The sequence below is a fragment of the Rousettus aegyptiacus genome, unplaced genomic scaffold (assembly GCF_014176215.1).
Source record: "Rousettus aegyptiacus isolate mRouAeg1 unplaced genomic scaffold, mRouAeg1.p scaffold_m13_p_6, whole genome shotgun sequence".
NCBI lineage: Eukaryota > Metazoa > Chordata > Mammalia > Chiroptera > Pteropodidae > Rousettus > Rousettus aegyptiacus.
The window spans coordinates 87,002,284-87,026,338 of NW_023416309.1; the positions used below are offsets into that span (position 1 = coordinate 87,002,284).

Genomic DNA, 24,055 nt, shown 5'->3' on the forward strand with positions numbered 1-24,055 from the left:
TGTGGCATGTGTCAGAACTTCATTCCTTTTTATGGCCAAATAATATTCCATGGATATACCACATTTTGTTTATCCCTTCATCAGTTGAGAGACATGTGCACTTTTTAGCTGTCCTGAATTATGCCGTTAAGAACATTTGTGTACAGATTTTTGTATGGTCGTATGTCTCCCGTTGTCTTTGGTATGTGCCTTGGAGAATACCTCCTTTTAAACCCTTCTTGCATCTTTGTGTGACCTCTTCTAGGACTTGGGTTTTTTTTTTAATTCCACATGTAAAGCTTTAGTGCTTCCTCTATTTCCAGTCTCATGCTCACCAAAAATAGAAAGTATACTGAGACAGCTATTAAAAGGAATAGGAACTAATATAAATAGATTGGGAAGTTTCCTTTAAAGTGATTCCCCAAGATATAATGGCTAAGCACTGTAAAAATGTTTATTAAGAATCAGAGTCCTTCTCAAAAGTACATAATTGTTAGACTCTTTATAAGCCAGTATAAAGCTCAAGAAATAAAATCTAGAGTAAAACCTATTCAATGTAGTGTGCAGTAGTCCAGGAGAGACAGAAAAAATTGGTCCTGACGTGTATATGGCAGGAAACAGAGAAAGATGGATGCGAAAATGATCCCTGTCACTAAAATGTCTTTTTTGACATTTTAAAATATTTTTATATTGATTTTCGAAGGCTCCAACATTCTTTACTACTGCTTTACTGCACTGTAATCTGATCAATACCTTATTTATCAAGCTATCTATGAGTAGGTAGATCTAATTAAAATTACTGCATCATCATTATTGAAATAAATGTCTTATTTTGGAACTCAGATGTTACTTAGGTCTGTAATAAGTCAATCATTAACATAACTGTTTCTCTGAACTATTTTTACGTGCTTTATTTTATTTTAAAATACACACATATTCTGAGAGTAGAGGGCTCTAACAATTGTTAGAAATTAGGTCAAATTAGAACTACCTAGTCGTGACATTTGAATTCTGCATTTCCTCTCTTTCCAGTATTTTGAATGTCTTGTCTATCCTGTTGGAGGGTCTTCTGCTTTAGACTAATACTGGGTCTATGTAATTTGTATGACTCACCACCACCTTTTTACTCTTTTTAAGCAGATGGCCCTGTGTTTCAGGTTTCAGCACTCCAACAAGTTCATTTTAATGATTACAAAGATAGTGTGATTTTATATCAATGTCTATAAGTGGTGACAGTGATGGTGATTTACGTCCTATCTATTAAGCTTAAATATTAATATTCTTCTGCTGTTTCCTTAGAACTCCTCAATGGAATGAATTGCAGCCACCATTTAATGCAAACCACCCTCTGCTCCTCGCTGCAGATGCTGTACAGTATTATCAGTTCCTGCTTGCTGGCCGTAAGTAGTTCTCATTGTTTTTTTTCCCTTCCTACAGTATTTTGAGATTTCTTCTTAAAATGCTAACTTTTAATGCAACCATGCATATTACCACTGATCCATTGTTCTTAGGTCATGAACAATCAGACTGAGGCAAATAGGAAATTCACTACAAGTGTAAACCATAAGCTTTAGCATACACTAAGTGTGCCTCTGGCTGTTCACACTCCCGGGCCAATCATGTAAGTTGATTGATAGGGAATATCTGGTGGGCTTAAAAGTACTTTTTAAAAAAAAGACAATAATAGGATAGAATAAACTTTCATATAAAACTTGCTATTTCGGAGTTAAAAAAATAAAACACTTTTTTATTGTGAAAACTCTTATCAGCAGGTTTTTCTTTTCGAGGAATTTTACTTGCAATAATGAAGTAATGATTGCGACGCCATTGGGTTATTTACTTTCGTATCTAAGCTCTCAAATTTGTAGACGTTGATCTGTTTTTTTTTTCTTTTTCTTTTTTTCTTTTTTTAACTTGAGGAGAAGTGTACATTGAGCTAGATACAGCCTTGTTTGTAGGGGAGGCATGGAAAGACAATTTAATATTTAATATCTAGTTTATGGTCGTAGAATTAAAACTTCTTTACAATTATAATTCAATTCTGTAGAATTGACTGGATCCTTAATTTAACCTGATGGCTCTGAGCAGTGCATGTTTTTAAGAAACTTCCTAAAAATCAACATTGACATGTTTTTAATAGAGTTTGTTGTATTGAACTTATTATCTTGCTTGGCTGTATTATACAGCATGAAGTAAAATATTTCTAAAACTATTTTATTTTATGTTTATAATGTGTTATATATTATACTGAAAACAGAGAAAATTTATTGACTTTGCTTTAAAGTTATGCAACTCCATAATTGTAACAAATAGTTGGCAGTCTTGCTCTCTCATATTATTGAACTCAAAGATTCTTCCAGCATGTATTTCCTCAGTGACTTCTATGTGTCAGGCACTTGTGACTTAAACGTGAATGGTATGTTGCTTCTGTCCTGAATGAATTCACTGTTTTAGAAGACAGGCATGTAATGAAAAAGTAAAATAAAACGAGATGGGTGCATCAGTGAAGAATTGGGTTATACATTGGACTATGAGAGCAATGACTTAAGTTGCTAAAGCCTTTACAGAGAGGGATAGTATGTGAGTGGTTTTCTGGTTCAAGAAGTAGAGTGCATGAAAGTCATCAGGTCCTAGGTTACCTAAGCATCTCATGTGAATTGGAAAAAAAACATGACATTTATATAATCTCTAATTAAAATCATGAGAACCTTTCCTCTGCCTCACATCATGAGTGAAAATAACTAGTTATTAAACTGAATATAGTTGACTCTTTCAGAATTAATATTAATTTGTTTGTTTTATTATTTTGATACATCTGTTCAGTAGACCAATAGTAGCAAGTCCTAAATATGTAAGAAAAAGGGGCAAAAAACCAAATGCAACTGTCTCTATTCCTTAATTTTTTTGTTCCAGCAAACTAAGCTGCTGACATTACTTGATTTTTAGCAGCACTGTCCAATTCTTAGAACTATAGAAATCCCCAGGTGCAGGGTTTAAGAACCACCACCGCAGGCAGTAGCAAGCCCTCAGATGTTTTCAGGCATTGGAATGACACCATCAGAATTGCATTTTAGAAAGATCACTCTGGCAGTGTTGTCATAGGAGGTTTAGAGGAGGGAAGGGGAGTGGAGACTCCATGATCCTGGAGCAGGATGAGAGGGCTGTAATTAAGGCTGTATGACAGAGAAGAAAGGACAAGCCTGTGAGATGTCGCAGAGTTGAAATAGGAATGAGAGACAATTTGAAAGAACATAGTTACTGATGATTCTGTGGTTTCTAATTAAAATATGTAATATGATGCATTTCACGTTGAACCTTTTGAGTACCAGATGGGCTAACAATGGGATGACAATAAAAAGGTCTCAGTTCCTGTTCCAAACCATTTCTCCATAACTTGATAAATATAAAATATCGGTAATAATACCTGCTCATGTAAAGGTGTTATTATGGTCAATAAGGTGTGAGGCTAAAGCCCTTTAAAAACTGTGAAACAGTATATACATTTAAATATATTCTGTTCCTTTGTTTCTTGTCTCAGAAGTGAGTATTTTCAAATAGTAGACTTCAGGGACTTATTAATGAAATACCTATTCTGGCTACCTGATTTCGTCCATGTCGTAATCTCTGTTATCCAGGTGACAGACTGTAATTAGGATGCTTTTTCTTCTCTTGTGAAATGGTACTATAGATATAATCTAATAGGTAAAAAACAATACCTAAGAGACAAGTAATTCTGTAATAATGATTATATTCTTTACGTTGAGAGTAGAGATACAGAATTAGTCTGGATTTTGAAGTCACATTTTCTTACATAAAGAAAGACTGCTTGATTGAGAGTCCTGGACATGCCAGTATATTACATGATTGAAGTAATTAAATATGCAAAACATGGACATCTGTATCAGAGGAATAAAAGCCTGAAATACAATTGGTAAAAGCAATCCTGGAGCCAGTTTAGAGACAATACTTTTACCTGTCCATGTGTTGAGCCCTTTATGCAAGTTAGAACCTCATTAAGAAGACTTTTCTATTACTCTCTTGCTCTCTCTCCAATTCCTCTTAGTAAAGCCATTTGAAAAGCTGTGAGCTCTTAAAAACACAAGTGTACCATATTTGATGCCAGTGAGTTTTTTTCGTTTTACGTAACCATTTTTAAAATCCCCTCTTATTTCTAACTTGAAGATTATTGAAATATGTTACTAAAAATATTTTCAAACATTACCATTTGGAGTAAAATGCTAATGCAAACTTCACAAGTGTTTCCAGCATTTTCTTTGGTCCTGTTTGGATCTGTAGATCAAATGAAGCAGACTTGTGCAAACTCCGGAAATTATAATAATAGTAGACAAAGAATGATGTAAATGGAAATGGGAAAGAGACTTTGTGTCAGGGAGAAGAGAGTAGGAGAGCAGGATGTTTAGCAAGGAATCCCCACTCCCCTTCCAGCCCTGTAATCATAATAGATACACTACTAGTTGATAAACAAAGTTCTGCACATGTGGCAAAAGGGTGACTGCTGGGGGACACAGGGGGAAACCTGCCTGAAACACTAAAGGCTTCTTACCTAACTTTAAAGTGAAGTAAGTGAAAGCTCCAAATTTTGCATTCAAAACTGTAGTCATATTTCCTACCTATATTAATTGAACGGAATGATACAAAATTGAGGAATTTTGGTATATTATTGAATCACACTAGAATGCTCCTGGAAGCAGAGAGGACATCTTAGTTATTGGATTGAGCCATAGAAATTGCCATTTTGAATTAAAAAAAAAAAAAAGCCCAATATCAGCAAATTCTTATGGTTGAATAGTTGATTAATTAATATGTGTAAAATGCATGTACAGATGGTAATCTAATCTTGCTGTATAGCACAGTAAAGGTAAAAGTCAAGAACTGAATGTCAAAAGAAGTTTTTCCTCGGTCATAAGAAACCTTGGGAGTAGTTTATAAAAAGGATACAGCAGAGGAGATTAGTGATATATTTTTTTAAATTATGTACTATAATTACCTTTTCTAAAATAAGCATTTTATTTCAGTGTATTCCTTTGCCAAAAACAAAGGTAAACATTAGAAGAGACTAACAGATATCAACCAGCTTTGACAATAACTTTTTTTTTGGTCTGCTTCAGAGCTTCTCAAATTGTAAATTAAAAACAGGGCTTACCGAATTGACTTGGGAAAGTTTTATTTAGGGGAAAAATGTTTCCTCCTTTTCTTTCAGGTAATTGGCAGCAGCAGTATTTTTAAGTTGCTGACATTAACTAGCCTTGTTGGGAGGAGGTCAGACTTTGAACTTTTTTCTGAAATAATCCATGGGTATGTGAGAAGTTCCTCCCTAAGTTTACAGAGTTTTCTTTGTTGAATAGTAACAAAAGAGCATTCAATAGAAATATAGCTTGGATACACAACAGAAAGGTGACTGGGGTCCATAGAGCCTTCCTGTGTTTTATTGGGAAAATAACTGTTTTCCTCTACCTTTAAAGGCATTATAGGAAAGGTGGGGAGAGCTTTTGACACTGGATTGAAAGGAATGCAAAACATTGAAAATGGTTATATACTATGTGCTTCAAACAAATATGTTTCAGTTGGATCTCGTGTGCATGTGTGTGAGACGGGGCGGCGGGGGGGGGGGAGGGATGGAAGGAGAGAGAGAGAGAGAGAGAGAGCGCGAGAGCACGCGCGCGCGAGAGAGAGAATGAATGAATACTGTGGTTTGGTTTCATTTGATTTCTTGAGGTTCTATTTCAATAGTAGCTCCCCACCAAGATTGGATTGGATTGAATAACAGGGATAAGATTTACAGTCCTGCCTGAAACAACAACAGCAACAACAGCAAAAACCAGAATATGTAAAACAATTGTTTTCAAGTCACTGGACACCAGGGAATAAAGGGCACTGATCATTGAGAAATAGGAACCTAATGAGATGATACCTACAACTGCCAGTTTATTGCCTTGAAAGATTTTCTATACTCTGTTGCAGTGATGGGGAATCCAAGTGGAATACAGGGTAGACAGTGCTCAGAGTCCATGAACTAGTATTGTAAAAGAAGCTTTGCAGAACCACAGCCACACCCTTCTATTTATATATTGTCTATGGCTGCTTTAAGATAATAACCACAGAGTTGAGTAATAGTGCAGCAACCATATGACCCACAAAGCCGTAAATATTTACTGTTTGTTATCCTGACCTATTATTAGCTGGACAGGTTATCAGAGAGACTACATCAGCACAGAATGAGAACTCTGAAGATCTGCAGAGGGTCTTCCTCTAGTCTTCAACATAATACTGATGGGTGTGGGAAACTACCCAAAGCCGAGGAAACAACTATCACGGAATCTTAGAGGGCACAGAGCCTGCAGCTCACACAGGGTCAGGAATAGTGACACAAAAGCAGTTATTATAACTGTATTCCATATGTTCAAAGAGTTTGAGATGTGAGAAATAGTAAAAAGACTCAGAAGTTCTAGATATTAAAACCCATTTTGAGATGTGAGAAATAGTAAAAAGACTCAGAAGTTCTAGATATTAAAACCCAGATGTGAAAGCTCTGCTGCATAAGATTGAGGATAAGTTAGAAATTGCAAAAGAAGATAGTGAAATTGAAGTTAGACTAACAGAAATTATCCAAAATGAAACACAAAAAGAAAAAAAAAATTAAAAACAGTTTTACTGAGCTGTGGGGTAGCATATTCTTGAAATCAGAGTCCCTGAATCAGGATGGCTGGTAGGACAGAAGAAATAGCCAAAAAATTTCCAAATCTGAAATAAATTATGAACCCACAGATCCAAGAAGATCAATAAAGCCCAAACACAAGAAACACAAAGAAAACCATACAAAAGCACATTATTAACAAATTGCTCAAAATCATTTAGAAAAGAAAAATCTTAAAAGGTACCAGAGGAAAAAAAAGATGTCGCATACCGGGGACCAATGACACGAATAACAGTAGATTTCTTTAAGTACTAACAGGAAACAACTGCTGCAACTGCCGACATTGAAATCAAAACAAATCTTTTGAAACAAGAGCAAAATAAAATATTTTTTCGTATATACAAAATATTAAAGAATTTTTCAGCAGTAGACATGCTGCATGTGAAGTCTTTTAAACAGAAGAAAAATGACACCAAGTGGAAAGGAATGACGTATACTGAAAATGTTTAGCACATATATGTTTTTGGGGGGGTAATTTTTCAGGTGTCTTGAAATAGAATTTACTGTGAACACAAAAATAATACCAATGTTTTGTGGTCTTTGTATATATTAAAATATATATACACACTCACACCAATGTATTTAACTTTAAAACACGTGTGTATATGTGTATGGTTGTGTGATACACACACACACACACACACACACACAGTGACAATAGTGGCATAAAGGCCAGGACTGTGGGAAATGGGACTCTACTATTGTAAACTTTTTGTAGTATATGTGAGTGGTATAACATCACATGAAGGTAAACTGTGATGTTAAAGATGTGTGTAATACAATCAAAAGCAATCTACACCAAAAAAGGAAATAAAATGGAAAGAAGTAAGCAAGATGATGTAACCCTGAGCATATCAATGTCTTTACATCCTAATAAAAATTCAGATAATGTCAAATTGGATAAAATATAAGCCTTAAGTATATGCTGCTTAGGAGAAACGCACTTTACACCCTGAGTTGCTACATTCATATCTGACTAAAGAGAACACTCCACCCAAGAACAGTAGAAAACATATTCTTTTCAAGTACACAGGGAACACTGATCAATATAGACCATCTCCTGGACCATAAAACAAGTCTCAATAAATTTAAAAGCTTTCAAGTCATACAAAGCATATTCTTTGACCACAAAGGGATTAAATAAGATATGAATAACAGATCTTTGGAAAATCTACAAATATTTAGAGACTAAACAATACACTTTTAAATAATACAGGGTTCACAGAAGAAATCAAAAGGGCGATTAAAAATTATTTTGAACTGAATGAAAATAAAAAGAACACATTCATGTCTCAAAATACTCTTCAGCCAAAAAAAAAAAAAACAATTGATCTATAAATGCATGTAACAGTTAGATGAATCTCATGGACATTATGCTAAGTGAAAAAAAACCAATTTCAAATTTTTCATGTGAAATAATCTTAAAGCACCAAGAGAAAAAAAGATCCTATTTATATAACATTCTCAAAATGACAAAATTATAGAGATTAGTGTCAATCGGGTTTTAGGGACAGAGCAGGAGGGAGGATGTGGAATGTGTGTAAAGGATGATGTAGATCTTTGGGGTGCAGTTGTGTATCTTGATTGTAGCAGAGGTTGCACAGGTTAACCCATGATAAAATGGAATAGAACTATATGCAGACATACACACACACATACAACAAGTGTATGTAGTAAAATAGTATTTGTAAAACTGCTGAAACTGGAATATGGTCTGTGATTGTCTTGATGGCCATTTCCGGGTTTTGAAACTAGGCAAAGGGTATACAAGACTTCTTTGTGCCATTTTGCAACTTCTTAGTAATCTACAATCATTTCAAAATTTAAAAGTTTAGAGAAAAATAGAAAAATTGGTGGATGCTCCTAAATTAGTCTCAAGGGGAAATTTATAGGACTGAATGCCTATGTTACAAAAGAGAAAGTTCTGAAATCAATTACCTCAGCTTCTAGAAACTAGAAAAAGCTCAAGAAATAATAAAGGTCAGAGTGGAAGTCAGTGAAATAGAAAACATAAAAACAATAGAAAAATAGAAATAATATAGAGAAATAGAAAAAATCAATTAAATTATAATGTCTTGTAGTTTTCTTCTGCTTGAGGTTTGTGAGATTCCTGGATTGGTAGATTTATAGTTTTCATCAAATTTAAAAATTTTTTATGCAATTATTTCTTTAAATGTTTTTTCTGTCAGTCCCTTTCTCTCCTTTTGTGACATCAATTATATGTATGTTGACCACTTGATACTTTCCATGCTCACTGATTTTTTGTTCATTTTTTAAAATTAATTTTTTCTCTCTGTGTTTGATTTTGTACAGTTTACATTCCTATATATTTAAGTATATTAAGCCTTATATTCTGCTCTGTCTAATCTGCTATTATTAATTTTATTCAACATTTTCCCTCTTCAGATGTCATATTATTTATCTCTAGTAAGTTCCATTGGGATCTTTTTTCTAGCTTTCATTTCTTTTCTTTTCATATATGTGTTTGAACATATGGAACATTTATTTTATAATAGCCTTTTTTAGAGTCTCTGTATGCGAATTCTTTTCACCCTGATATTTCTTGAGGTTTTTTTTTCTATTGATTGATTTTTCTCCATTGTATGGATTGTGTTTTTGTGCTTCTTTATGTGCCTAATGATTGTTGCAAGGATGCTGGGCATTTTCAATTTCTTGTTGTTGATCAGTGGGTTGTTTCGTATTCCTAAGGTGCACTCAAGTTAATTGGAATAAATTTGATTATTTTTATGCTTATTTTTAAGCTTTGTTATGGAGGGTTTATAACAAACTTTTCCTCTGGCTAATTTAGTTATTTTAGGAGATATGTAAATCTCATCCTTCTTATGTAGCCAGTAGTAGAAGTGTAAAATCATAATTATTTTTTAAGCTCGAAATGCTTAATTAAGTCCGATGTATTATCTTGATCTTACATTATACTAGTCGTACTGACTTTAGTTTTGACTTATTACTCTAACAAATAACAAATAAGAAACGTATATGAGTTTCTATAATACGCTGTGGTAAGTGCTCTGTTAATAGTATTAGTTAATTAATATGGAAATTCAAAGAAGGAAGAAGTTAATTATTAGTGGGGATAATTTCAGTGGGGATGGAGAGAAGTAGCTGAATTTTGGAGAAATGGAAGAGGTTGCATCTATATGATTTGGGACTGTATGTGACTGAGGAAAAGTGAGGAGGAAAGGATGACTGGCTGAGGTAATAGGTTATGATGTTCATTGAAACATTAAGAGAAGTATGTGACCTGGGGTAGGAGAGAGAATTGGTGATGGCTGTGTTGCATCTGTCTTGGTGCATGTAGTGTATATCCTGGTAGTAATGTTTAGCAGGCTCTTGTAAATAACCCCAGAATTTCCATATGTTTATTTACCGATGTGAGCTTCCTTCTGAGATTTTTTTTGGGAGTGGCATAGTATATAATTGGTAATTGATGTAAGCTTTCTATGAAATAATTTTATCCCAGAGAGAATGTAGAGAGATAAGACAAGTTTCCATTATGATACCCTAGACAGCATGGCATCTAAGAAGACTGTATTAATAATTCTAAAAGCTCCAACTGGAACCTTACTTTGAAGTAGTAGTGTTGCTTTGACAAAAATCTTAGTTTTTATTATCCTAACAAGCGCTAAGTCAGTTTCGGTTTCCTTTGCAATAGCTGGGCTGTCTATCGACATACCTGCTTTTTAAAAATTTGACTGCTTTATTAATCTCTTGGGCTTCACTAGCACTTTTATTTTAGTCTTAATACTTAATGAAGTAGAGTGTACCTAAAGCTGATATTAAGATTTGTTGTACATATGAAGTAAGAAAATCAAAGTCAGCAGTATAGTTAAGGTTAGATTCTATAATTCTTGATTCCCAAGTTAATTTTGTGCTGCTGGCTTACCAGCTACAACCATGAGAACAGAAGTCGCAAATATTTTCCCTTGTAATATAAAGTCAAACTTTTGGGGTTAGAATAGAGCCATTTTAGAATATTTTACTATCCTTTTTTATTGGTTTTACAACACAATGGTGATTTATTTGGAACAAACATAGTGATACAAAAAGGAAAAAAATTTCTTGGTATTCTCCGCCATGGTCATTGTCAGTACCCTGGAAAAGCAATTAAATACGCCGCAGTTTTCTGAGCTGCTCTCTTTCGAGTGTCACATTAGATTTAACCTAACATCCTGGATTGCATCGCTGTCGTGGTATGTACCAAGTATGATGGAGGTACTCAACAATATTTCCTTGCATTGTCCATAATAAATATTTGCCCAAGAGTGGGTAGGGTGGAAGGGGAAGAAAGAAATGTTTTTCTCTTGTAGAGGAAGCTTGTAATGTAGGACTTATTTAAAGAGTATTTATAGTCCATTGTTGGCCATTGGGTGTGTCATACTGCTCTATCCAGGTCCAAATATCTGAGGTAGTTAAGAAACCACTTTAGATTGAATTACATTTGATGGTTTCTCTTTTTTATATTTAATTTTATCAAGTGACACATGTCCTTCCAAAGAGAAATGATTTTAGTGAAATGGATGGTATTTTTGTTTAAGAGACTAAAAGCTTGAGACATATTGACCCTGAATTTCGCCATGTATATGTTGTATAACTCAGGGACTATTATGAAATTAAATACTTTTTCTTCTTCAATGAAAAGATGTCAGATAGTTAAATAAAAGTGTGCTGAGCAATCTGCAAGCTTTATAAATGATGGATTGAAAAGTTTGGATTAGATTACCCTTTTTCCCTTCTTCTCTTCCTTTGTGTTTATGGGATGTGTGCTTCTTATTGATACCTAGATCTTTACATAGATCTTCACACCTATGGAATAGTTCATTGGGTTTTTCTGTCATTGCTGATTTCTTGTTGAGATGTTTCAACATCAGAAGTCCTTTCTGTTACAACGTAATGACCTCTGCTCCATTTTGAAGTAAATTTTTTGCATTTCTGTCATTTTCTTTACTATTTGCTAAAATATTACTATAATTTTTTTTGGCAAAAAATTTTTACATATCAAATCACCTTCTTGGCATAATTGCTCTTAAAATTAAAAGGAAACAAAAGCTCAGTTGTTATAATGGGCTGTTTCGTACTCTTAAATATCTTTCTTACTTTAGTTTACCAAATTGTAAGTGATATTAGTACCTTAATGTTCCTTTAGGTTGTTTTATCGCCTGCTTTTTTTCTAGGTTCAATTGAAAGTACACATTCTTTTCCATTGATACTATTAATATTTATTGCCGTCAGTTTGGCAGATAGGACTTTGATTCTGATAGATTAAAGAAAAACAACCTATTGGTCATAAAGCAATAGTCCAGGGGTCCCCAAGCCCGGGGCTATGGGCTGGTACCGGTCCATGGCCTGTTAGGAACCAGTCCACAGAGCAGGAGGTGAGCCGAGGGCCAGCAAGCGAAACTTCATCTGTATTTGCAGCCACTCCCTAGCACTAGCATCAGCGCCTCAGCTCCATCTCAGATCATCAGGCATTAGATTCTCATAGGAGCACCGGTCCTGGGTGCCACAAAGGGACTGCCCTAGTCCATGAGTACCTCTGGTTCTCATACCATTTACCCTATCCGACCTGAGTTTAAGGTTCTTATATAAAGATACTGATATCCCTGAATGTGCGTTTTGTCAGTTGAGTAGTTGGGATGTGGGAAGGAAGGTGTGGGGATATATGCCCCTTACAACAAAAATAAGGAGCTAAAACAGAATGATCTGTGTCTGCTTACCTGTGATAATGTAATGGGTTGATATTGGCAGGAGCTTGTGGTTTGATGTGCCATCACTTCTATCAGTAAGGTTAATTGCTAACAAATCACTAAATGGGAATTTAGGGGGACTGCTCGAGCTGTCTGCTATCTCAGTGGTAACAGAAGTTCTGGCGCCATTTCAGGGTCACTATTTGTGCCTGCCTATCAGAGTTAGAACACAGTTGTTTCTCTCAGTTTCAGCCTTCTCTATAGAATTTCTGTCAATTGTTTGACTCCATTAAGTGTGCAGAGGAAATAAAAGCCTGAATGACCAATCCACCAGGGGCTACGGATAGACCCTTTCTTTGTCCATACTCAGAGCACTGCATTAGGTCTCATTATCCATTTATAATAAGTGACCTCTGCCCTCTAGGTCATTGAAAATTTTTCAGTGTGCTTTTCTGACACATAGGGCACCTTCTCAGCAGACACATGAAACAATGAAACGTCTGGTAGTCTGGAGGACTAACACACATTGCAGGTTTTAAACACACAGCCTTGTGCCAGATCACTCTGGCAATTTTTTTTTTTTTCTTTGCTCTTGCATGGTTCATAAATGGGCTTTGGGGAGCCTGATGCCTGGAAGATGAATATAGTGTTCCCTTTTCTCTTCTTTCTTGCTTTTTCTTCTATGTCAGAAAGATTTTTCACCACATTTTTCAGTTTTGTTTTCTAGAAAGGATTTGCTTTCATCTCTGCATTTGCATTTCCTGATAGAGAAATACTGAAATATTTGAATACAGTGAATGGAGAGAGCCATTACCTTTGGAAAGTATTTGCCAAGTATGTCCAGGGTGGCTCTGGAGGTTATCAGTGACATGTTAAAAACCTGTCTTCTAGTCCTCGGGTCTACCCAAACTGATAGGAATTAAATCTCCAACTGAAAATTTTTGAAAAGGATTCAACCCTTGCTTGGTTACTATAGTCTATTCAGAAATCTCAGCACATCTCGTGATTCCCAATGTGTAAATACACTGGAGAAAACATGGAGATAGCATAGCAAATGAATTGTATTTACAAAGTAAAAAAAATGTCATGTCCAGAGCTCCACACTGTGCAAACTGAAGGCCAGCCTTCCAAGAGTCTTGAGTACCAGGAGCTAACTGTGTGTCCTCCATACGGTACCTGTGTGCAGTGCTGATATGAGTCATTTACCTGAAGTATGTTGTGATGTGAAAAGTAAAAAGATCGAGAGCCACTTCTCTAGCAATTCATATGAAGAAACTTTGAGAATAGGAAGAAATGTTTATAACATGCATACATTTTATTAGTGAACCCCTGTTCCTCTCTTAGAAGCTTACTTATTTTGCATTTAGAGTCACATGTATTGACTTGCTCACTTTATTAAAAATATGTGAGACGTAAGAGATTCAGAGGAACCCAGGTTATTATAATCAATTAGTAGCCACACTGTCCAGTAGAACCCAGATGTCTTTTTTCCAGGGAAATATTTTTCTCATTTAGTGGTGTGCAGTGGCATGTTCTCAGATACTAAGACACAGAGGCGTTATCTCCGAAGAATGAGTCCCAGCACAGATTCTTCTCTTCAAACCAGTTATAGAAAACCATACAGTTGTCAGAACTCTCTCCATGACAGGAATTAATATATTAACTGGATTATAGCACCATTTGACAAATTGCTTACTAAATACATCAAAATTGATTGGACATTCTGTATTTGAATTGACAAATGGCTGCATTAGGAGAAGGAGGGAAATCCATTAATTATAGCTGCTCTTTACCATAGGAAATATAATCATATAAATATGGATTTTTTTAGAAGAAAAATCTCTTTAGTAGTGTTGCTTATATGTGTATCTATACCTCTTTGCTATTAATAGAAGGGTTGCTCTTAGCCACTATCTTTTAAATAATAAAAAAAATAACTTCTACTGTGTTATATGTTTCAAGTTCTCCTGAGTGCATCATAATTTAGTTTTTATTCCAGAAAAGTAGAAAATACTAGGGAACTCTGTAATTCAGCTTTTCTGCTGAGTTTTCAGTAGCACCTCTGCTTACCTGTACTGTACTCACATTCTAATATTATTTAAGGCAAAAGTTTTACTTTCGATGGTGTATAATTTTCTGTTACCACTGAATTTCTCCTTTATAGAAAAAAAATTTTTTCTCATGATCTTTCTTCCTGAAGGTAACCAGCCCAGTGACTGAGGCATAAGGGAGGTGGGTGAATACCATAGATTGTCTCTCTACAGTTTGAAGCTGTTCTCTTTATTGATGTCATATGACAGGAGGCTTTTTGCCGTGTGATTTTCTGGAACTCGGTGGAGAGACAAAAAACACTGAATTGCCTTCATTGCCTGTATACCATCAGTTTCTTGCTTTTTCCACTATGCTTTCTTTGTATTTCGTGACCACATGAAGAGCATCAGAACCACCCTTACATGATGTCAAGTCTGGGTCAGAGCTGGGATTTATAAGGAATATTAATTTTAAGGCTCGTGTTTTTTCCTTCTCTTGGGCACTCTGCTGGACTTCCAAGGGTGTTTTTCAGGTGCCAGTGGTCCTCCCGTGATTTTGTCATATGTATCATATGTATCTGAAACCAAACCAATATTTTCTAAAATGAAATCTTCTGATTACTCAGGAGTATTGTAGAGAATGTGAAGTTGTGTCCCACACAGTCCTTTGTTTCTGTCACTACATATAAAGCTTCCTTGAATGTCTTTAACTTCTTTGTGTTATGACTTTTGGTCAAAGTAATTTTTCTCCATAGCTTTATATGTTATTTCTGATTAGGATACATATAGATTTTTTAAGATGAGAAAATGATTATGTTAAGGAGACATGGGATAAAGAAATCGTGGTAACTTTAAATCAGTGATATAGTTGCTATCTGGGGATAACATCTCTTGCATACTATATATGAAAATTTTAATTTAAAATACTGAAGTTACTAGGTAAAGACATGAATTGAGGCCATTCTTCACATTAAGAACACAGTCTTGGAGTTTGCAGTTCTAAATTCTATGTCTGTTATTTGCTAGGTGGATGACTTTGGGCAAGTAAGCTCTCTACGCTTTCTTTAGTTTACCTGTCTTTAAAATGGGAATTAATAATATTTTTCTTACAGGATTGTTTAGATTAAATGAGATTATTCATCCAAAAAGCTTAATGCGCTATCTTGGATAGAAGAGAAACTCACTAAAGATAGTTGTTGGTTGTAGGTGGCATTGATAGAAACGGTATCCCTGTTATCCTTTGAGGTCTTTCTGGCCTCTCAGGTGCAAATGCTTTATGACTGAGCGGTAACAGGTGGCACAGCTAAAGATACTTGGTGGTCAAGAACGACAGAAAACGTGGAGATAGATCGTATCTCTTTGTTCTTAAGTGGTTATTTGGACAATATGGCTCTATCCTAATGTGTACATTTTCAAAGCTATAGAAAATAGATTTTACTTCATATTTCTAATTTATCGATGTAAATTGATATTTTCTTTTAGATTTATTTGTTTTGATCATCATCATTCTCTTAGTAATTTAAAAAGAGAGATTTTTCTTGGTGTCCTCTGCATTCTGAAAAGCTTCACTCTGGAAGTTCTTTTGATAATTGCCTTAAGACTCTGAAAACTTTAACCTAAAAAGGTAAGATTCTCAACCATAGGACTTCTCAAATGCCAGAACATTTGATTTTCTGAGATTATCATTGGTATTGTTGTTCACTGCTACAGTGAACCTTTTATTTTTTACTTCAAATTCTTCGAGTTTACAGTAAACATATATTCATATAATTGTTTTGGTGTTTTTCAAAAAATATTTTTTTTCATTTTTACACCTACAGCACCTGATATTCCTAGGTAGTCTTCCATCCAAATACTAACCAGACCCGACCCTGCTTAGCTTCCAAGATCAGATGAGATCAGGCACATTCAGGGCGGCATGGCCATAGACTCAGAAAATTTTTAGGAACCAATGAGAGAGAAAAAAAAGAATTGAGGGAGAAGAAGACAGAAAAAGAAAGAAGGCAGGCAAAAAAGGGAAGAAGGAAGATGGACTATTTCAGTTTGTTGTAGAGGGTGGAAACAGCAAACCAGAGGTAAAGGTATTAACGTGGATGATTCTCATACACATAGTGAATGCTCCACGTATCTCACACCCTAGCTAAGGAAAAAATCGAGGTGACTCTCACTCTGCAGACCAAGACATATTTGCTCACTTTTTTTTTTAAAACATTCACACAACAGAACGTCTGTGGAAATGTTCAATCATACACAGAATTTCAGTGAATAGTATAACAAATCTACCTAAATACCCAGCTTCAACAATTAACAACATTCTGCCAGTTTTGTTTCTTCTGTTCCCTTAAAATTAATCTCAATCTCAAAATCTCTCTTCTTTTTCTCTTCCTCCTTCTCTTTCTCTCCCTCTCCCCTCCCCCTCTCTGTCTCCCATATGGCAGATAAAATATTATGAGAAAGCCACCTACTATTGTATCTTTGTACCTATGGATACTTTAGTATTTATCTAATGGTAAGGACTTACAAAAACATAAACATAACTACCATACCATTACATAATACATAGGTGATGCAGTGACAATGACTTGTGACAATAACTCTTTCCTGTAGTTTTACACTGTGGAGCAAAAGAGAGGAGAGCAAGCCTTGCAAAATGTCCTCTTGCATTTAGGAAGAGGCTAATATTGTCTGTCTCATTCTTTCCCCTATCCTCTTGGTTCTATGAATTTTCTGATTTATTTAAAGATAAGGTCTTGAAAATGAGTTTTCTTTATGAAATAAAACACATGATGAATTCTTAATAATTACTTAGAAAGACTTGAAATTATGTTCTTAAGTATAGGTAGAACATTTTGATATCTTCCACATCTAAAAGCTTTTAACTCTCCATGCCAAGAGAATTTTGCCTCTTTTGCTTAGGCAAGAGAAAATGTGTACTTAATTCTCCCTGCTATATTATGATCTGGACTTATCTAGTATATAACTAAATAAGTGAAGCTGCATTAACTCTGTGCAAAAGAAATAATTTTTGCTATTTAAACATTGAGAAACGACTCCCTCCCCTTTATTTTTGTTTGCCAGACTTTATTTTGGAGGCTGGACCGAGTACATTAGACTTTTTGCTGTCCAACTGTGTCATTGTAGATGGGATCAAGAACAAAAAGTTTACAGTAACTGACCTACTTGTACAAATTGGTGCATTGATAACTGAATGCAGTTTAATAATCCAAAACAGTGATTTCTTACCTTCAAAACATCAATTCACAATAGTTTTTACATATCCTCTACTCATTTTAGTCTCTCATAGAAGACGTTGTGTTTTAGCATGTTCTTTAAATTTAGAATGGATAATTGATTATTCCTAAAAGAAATGCATCTAACTTATAAGGTTAGCTGTGAGAGTACAGTTACCTCTATTGAAGGATTATAGCTCATATTTTTACATAGAATCAGCACCAGGAGAGCTTTTAGCTTTTAGTAAATAGTCATTTCCTTCAACAAAAACAGACACTACTATGTATACCTGAGCAGTTAGTTGCTAAAAGCTGGCCCTATATTTGTTATACATGTGTGTAAATACAGAGATAATGATAAATGGATATATATGGAGTGAGTGAGTGATAGTATATATAAGCATTTCAACACTCCTTTTTAAAGAAAATATCAACAAACCTAAGAAAATGTTGGGGAGGCATGTATGATTCAATATGCAGTAAGCTCAACTTTTGTTTATGCATTGGTTTTCATCATTCATTGATATACATTTCATTTCTTTGTTTTTTCTTTGTGGATTGACTGCACTAACCATATCAATTGTAGTGTGCTTATTTCACAACTTTTTATAAATATTAATTTTTAGACAGGTACATGACATACACAATTTAAAAAGAGCCAAAGAATATTTAATGGAAAATAAGTCATCCCTGTCCTCAGCCATCCTCACCCCTCCTGGGAGGCAACTATTGTGACTCTACTAGAGCTTTGATAAGAATAGGTTTGTTCTTATTTAGACTTATATGTCTGGGTACATTATATAACCTGTGGTAAGGCAAAGTTGTTTGTTATCCATAATCTAGAAAGAAGGTATACAGTCATAATATGATGTTTTGAAATAGGAAAGGTGCACTTTTCTAGTTATCCTGCTGTTATTTTAATGTATATATAATGTAGTGTGAATTGAGTTGCCATAATACACATTAAATTGGCATCGTGTACACCTTTCTCTTAATTGAAGGTGTTTTGAAGGGATCATTGCAGTCTGTTCAGTTCTCAGAAGTATATTGAAACAGTTTGAAATTTTTAGTTGAGTAGCTGATCTCGATAGCATGAAACTATTGTGCTTTAGTCTTTCTATTTTGTGATATTTAAGGTTATAATAAGGAACAAAACTAAATTGCGAACCCTTCCAACTATCTCCAGGTATAACTTGTCCAGATGCTAATTGTCAAATGACCGTTACGGCAGCAGGAATAACAAATGAAAGCTCCTTAGTTTATGTCTTTTGTGGGAATATTACATGCTCCTTTGGGGTAGGGAAAAGGAGATGGAGCAGAGCGGGGAGGAGATGTACCCAGTGTTGTCATTTATCCAGTGAAATCTATTATCTCATAGGCAATGAGGATATGTCATTTTTCTAATTATATATTGCCTGTGACTGTTCTTCTGGGAATGTAGAATAAAAGGAAAGTGAAACCAGAGATGTACAATGACTGACTGTTAGAAAACTTTAATAATTAATTAGAGAACATCTATGGTACCTCAGGGTCAGGGTGCAAGGAAGATCATTGATCCATTTAATATATAACGTAGGTAAAGCTTGTTCCCTTTTATGTGTTGTAACACTTCAACTGTTTTTGCACTTGTACAAGAGACGGCTCCTAATAAGCAGAATAGCCAGTAACATATAGTGCTATGGCTTAACTACTCTATATGAAAGCCAGCGAATGCCTTTACATTTAGATTGAAACATTTATAAATCAGAGAGAGAATATCTTTTCTATACTTCAGTAGACATAGAGTCGCTCCTTAATAAGAATAAGAATTCTCTTCATTTCTTAAGGTAGTTAAATGTGTTATTTTTTACCTAAGAGCCTTCTCCCTTTTTCAAAAATTACTTTTTAAAAGACCAGGGTTTAATTTTTGCCAGTTTGATAGTGTGAGAGCATAACTGTTTAAATTCGCAAGTCTCTGACTACTACTATTTACGCATTTTTTAGCTGCTGTATTTCCTCTTTTGTGAATTGCTTGTTCTTTGGGAAATACCTTAGACTATTTTTCTTTTGTATTCTCTTTTGAACCTTTCTTTTTCAAAGGAAAATTTTAGTTTCTATACTAAGAAACTACATTCCCAAGCAGAATTTCTTCCTCAGATCCTGAGTGCTTTCTGATCAGAAACAGAGTGGTAAAAAGCCCTCTCTTATTGTATGGCTGCTATATAAATGCTGTTTTTAATAAGTACCAAAAACATATTGAAGTTTGTCCTTGGATGAGAGTTTATCACTGTTGGCCTTTGGGTGAACTTTGAGCCTGAGCTGTTTCATTCAAGGCAGCATGATGTCATTTAACTCACAAATTTCTCTGTTGCTAGAAAAAGGCAACATGTTCCCCTAAATAACCTAAAGGACCAAATAACGCTGGCACAACATTATTTACCTCTCAGGTCTCCACTAAAGACTTCAGCATGGTAAGAGTTTTATTGTTTATGGAGGATTGGTGGGGATACGTGGAGAGTAGGGGAAAACAAAAGCTGTGTCTGATCCTAAATCTGAAGTATACTTTTTCCACTGCCCACTCAGCTGCCAATATGACCCAAATCACACTCACTCTTCCAAATAAAAATCTTTAGATCCACCTTTGTTCCTTTGTATTAAAAATCTCTCAGTTTTTTTTTTCCAGATCTGTATATTCAGCATATGAACATATTTTAGGGGTTTCAACAGAAGCTAAAACAGAGAGCTCTGTCTCACATAAAAAACTAGATACCATTTGGATCGGCATTTCCCTTCTTATTTGAAAAACAGATTTCCCTGATTTGATAGCATTGAGATTCACTTCAGGGAGTAGAAGAGCTTCTTAACATCTCTGAAAGTTGGGAGTGTGGAGTTTGCTAGCGGCAGAACCTGTAGTTCATTAGCTATGTCCTCTGAAGCTTCCAGAGCTCCAGCTAAGAGAATTTATTGCTGGGAGTTTAAGAAATGTAGGAAAGAATAGAATAAGAACTGAACAGAACCAAATGGATTTTCCCTTCCTTGGTTTCATAAATAAGCACTGCCTTGTGTTCAACATTATGCTTTGTATTAGTTTATGTAAAAAAGGATGGTTGTAACCCATATGCGGCTAGTCTTTTAACTTTGATATGCATTATCGAATCTCTCTCTCTCTCTTTTTTTCATTGCTTGAAAAGCAAATAGTGCTGGGAGCAAATAATAATTATTATTTTTATTCTTTCATCTTAATGGAACACCTAGACCCTATCTATGTATTCTATCGTATATTCCATAGTCAGATCTGTTATTTTTCTGAGTACCTAAACCATGTTGAATACACCAAGAAAAGTAATTACCTGCCCTAATACAAGGTATATTCAGTATACTAATGATAAAAACTTATCTTTTGTCTTCTGCCTGGAAGACTTAGATTTGTTGCAGAGACACTTAGATTACTGAGATCTAGCTACTACATTTTGGGTATTTTTGAAATAATTTGATTCTTTGGAATTGAGGATATACTATTTTTGTTTTGGGGAAAACACCTTGAAATATGTCAACAGGTTAAAATTTCTCTAGGAGTAGTAAGAACTCATCCTTAAAACCTTGGTTCAAATTTATATATCCTAACCTACAAGTATTAATCTACATTCATTCCATTAACCAGTGTTAAAAAGGAGACTTCAGAGTGTCACGTTTGGTATCTGTTAGTTCTATGTTTATAACTCTTTAATTTAGCAGTTATTATTTCAATAGCTTAATAGTTTGTAGCTATAGTTTAACAACATTTAAATCAATACTTTTTAAACTTTTTCTCAATAATGATATATTTTATGTTGGTAATTTGTATAAATTCTCTAACCATTGATCCTTATATTATGGCGCAGAAGACATCTAAAAATACAAAAGCAGAGAACTTGTGCAAACTATTTATGGATTTGAGAAGTTATATTATGAATTAACATTTTCCATTTTGGAAGATTGAGAATTTTGGTATGTGGAATTCAGACTTAGAAGCACTTTCAAAGGACCAGTTAATCATTTTGTTCGTTATTTTACTGTGTTGTTCTTTGACTTGAAAGTTTTTTGTGTTTAGATTAACATGACTAATTTGCAAAGGTCCACACTGAAGCCGATTTGTTTTTGTGTGCCCATAAACACCCACACACACACATGCACATACACACATCCTGACACACACATATACACACACCCCCGCATATCACTTAAGACAGCAAAATACATAGCGATTTTTTTTTTTTTTTTAGCTTTTATTTACTCACAAGAAGCCCGATCTGCTTTCCTGAGGACACAATATAAACAAAGTCTGGCTCACAGTTACCTCATAATGGTCTGCTCATCCTGCCCTTGCTTGTTGATCTATACTTATCAAATGCCTGTGTGTTGAGGCAGTACTTTGAACGTTGCATTCTCTAAAGCAAATTGACAGTGTATCCTTTTCAGTTAGATGGATAGTCTTGTTTTAAATTATTTTTACTAGTAGGGATAAATGTAAGAATCGAACATGGATTTTTTTTTTTTTCAAAATTCCATATTCTTTCCCTGTCCCAAGTTTATTATCTAAGAACAGTTGGGAAATGTAAACACTCTAAATGTTTTTCTTTAGGTAGAAGGTATGCATGTTGCCCCATTGAACTGAGGTTTGCATTATGTGTAACTTTTCCTACAAATAAACTCTCTTAAGTTATTGTTTTTGCCTCCATTCTAACAAATATGGAAAAATTAATCCTAATCAATTATTACCCCCTCCAAAATTCCATGCAAATTTCATAAGACTTACATAGTGCAAAGATATGAGATGGGATAGTTGGGGGAACATTCTGTCATTATTGTAACCGTTGAAATGTCTCAGTTCCCTCCCTACCTATTCATTGGTTATTGGTTCCTATAGGTCTCTGCAGCATTCATCCTTATTTCTATTTCAAAGCCTTTAAGTTCTTTGGACCTTGTTCACATTACTCTTGGACACATAGTAAGTAATATGATTATTGTCTGATCCTCAGGGAGCTTTGGGAGGTTGTCACAGACTTGGCTGTGCAGATATACTACATATATACCTCTTTCTGCTGTTGCACAGTGTGGGATATCTTGCTACTTCCTTGAACTCTGCCCAAGAATAAAGACATGATTTTTCACAGCTGTTCATCAGTAAAATTTCTGGGGTTCTGTCAATTCTTACCCTTCCTTGAGGATCCTTCTCTCTCCTCCCCCTTTCTGTTTATGGTACTCCTGTTCCTATTTAAGAATATCTTTCCTAGTAATTGGTCAGAGATCATGGAAGTTTTGCTCTTAATTATCATAGATGCAATCTTGTTTTCTTTTCCCAGATCAAGATTTTGAATCCTTTTTCCATTGTGACCTAGTATGTCATTGCTTTTCTAAGATAGTGAAGATGAAATCTTCTTTCCGCCTAGATTGGGGAAAATTTTAATTGTAAAGAAATGTGAGAGAGAGGGAAGGATATTGATTACATGTTGAAAAATATCCCACCAGACATGTATTTTTATATTGTGATACTTGCAAATGTTTCAAAGCATTCTTAACTGGAAAACTATTTTTATGTAAATGTAAGGTATGGAAATGCCTCTTACAATCTCTATTTAGAATTTGATTCAAATTTAATGTTTCATAGCTATATATTTGGTATTTTTACCACTTTCTTTGGAAAGCAGGGGATGATTGAGAGGAGGAGGAGGAGGAATATTCTCTTCTTTTTTAACTTTTCACTATGGAAAATTCCAAACATACACAAAATTAGAAAAAAGTAGTATAATGACTCTCCATGTGCCTATCATCCAGCTTCAATAACTCATGGGTAATCTTGTTTCATAAAACTCTTCACCCTATCCCTGCCATTAGATCTTTAAGTTTATCCTATTTGGATGATAGATAAATAAGATTCTAACCATTCTGGTGCCATTACTTAGTCCAGAATCCAAAACCCCATCCATTCATTTAAAACTTATATAATGTTTATTCTGCAACAGGGACCAGCTTAGGCTCAGCATATGTAGAAAGCAACATTAAACTCCTGGAAAAATTCCCAGTAGGTACTAGTTAGTTACACAGTAGTATAATTTCTCAGTTCTCTTTAAAACTTTCCAATATCTTTCCATCACATTACCCTAGCTTTATTTAAAAAAAAAAAAAAAAAAAAAAAAAAAAGCCCTAAACTATCTGCTGCTCTTCCCTTCCTGTCCCCTTTGCCTTACTGACCCATCTTCCACTCTCAACCTGCCTCTCCACAGCCAGCCGCATCAGCCTCCTGATAGTGCTGAAACACTTCCTCCTTGTTCCCACTCCAGAATCTTTGTGCCTGATGTGGTGGTGGTAACACTGTTCCCTCAGACGTCTGCACGATCTGTTCCCTCACCTATTTAAAATCCTCTCTGCCTCAGGTGC

General features: G+C 34.9%; 1 protein-coding gene and 1 pseudogene across 10 annotated transcripts in view; one reads left to right on the plus strand and one right to left on the minus strand.

Annotated features, from left to right (window-relative positions):
* The window catches only part of BCAS3 (BCAS3 microtubule associated cell migration factor), a 508,191-nt gene that overhangs the window by 231,263 nt on the left and 252,873 nt on the right, over positions 1-24,055 (plus strand). For all 10 annotated transcript variants that reach the window (XM_016143369.2, XM_036222219.1, XM_016143368.2 and 7 more), the window contains one exon: positions 1,279-1,379. In XM_016143369.2, the coding sequence (XP_015998855.1) occupies positions 1,279-1,379 (101 nt within the window). The remainder of the gene's footprint in view (positions 1-1,278; positions 1,380-24,055) is intronic.
* On the minus strand, positions 16,241-16,359 carry LOC118604695 (annotated as a pseudogene).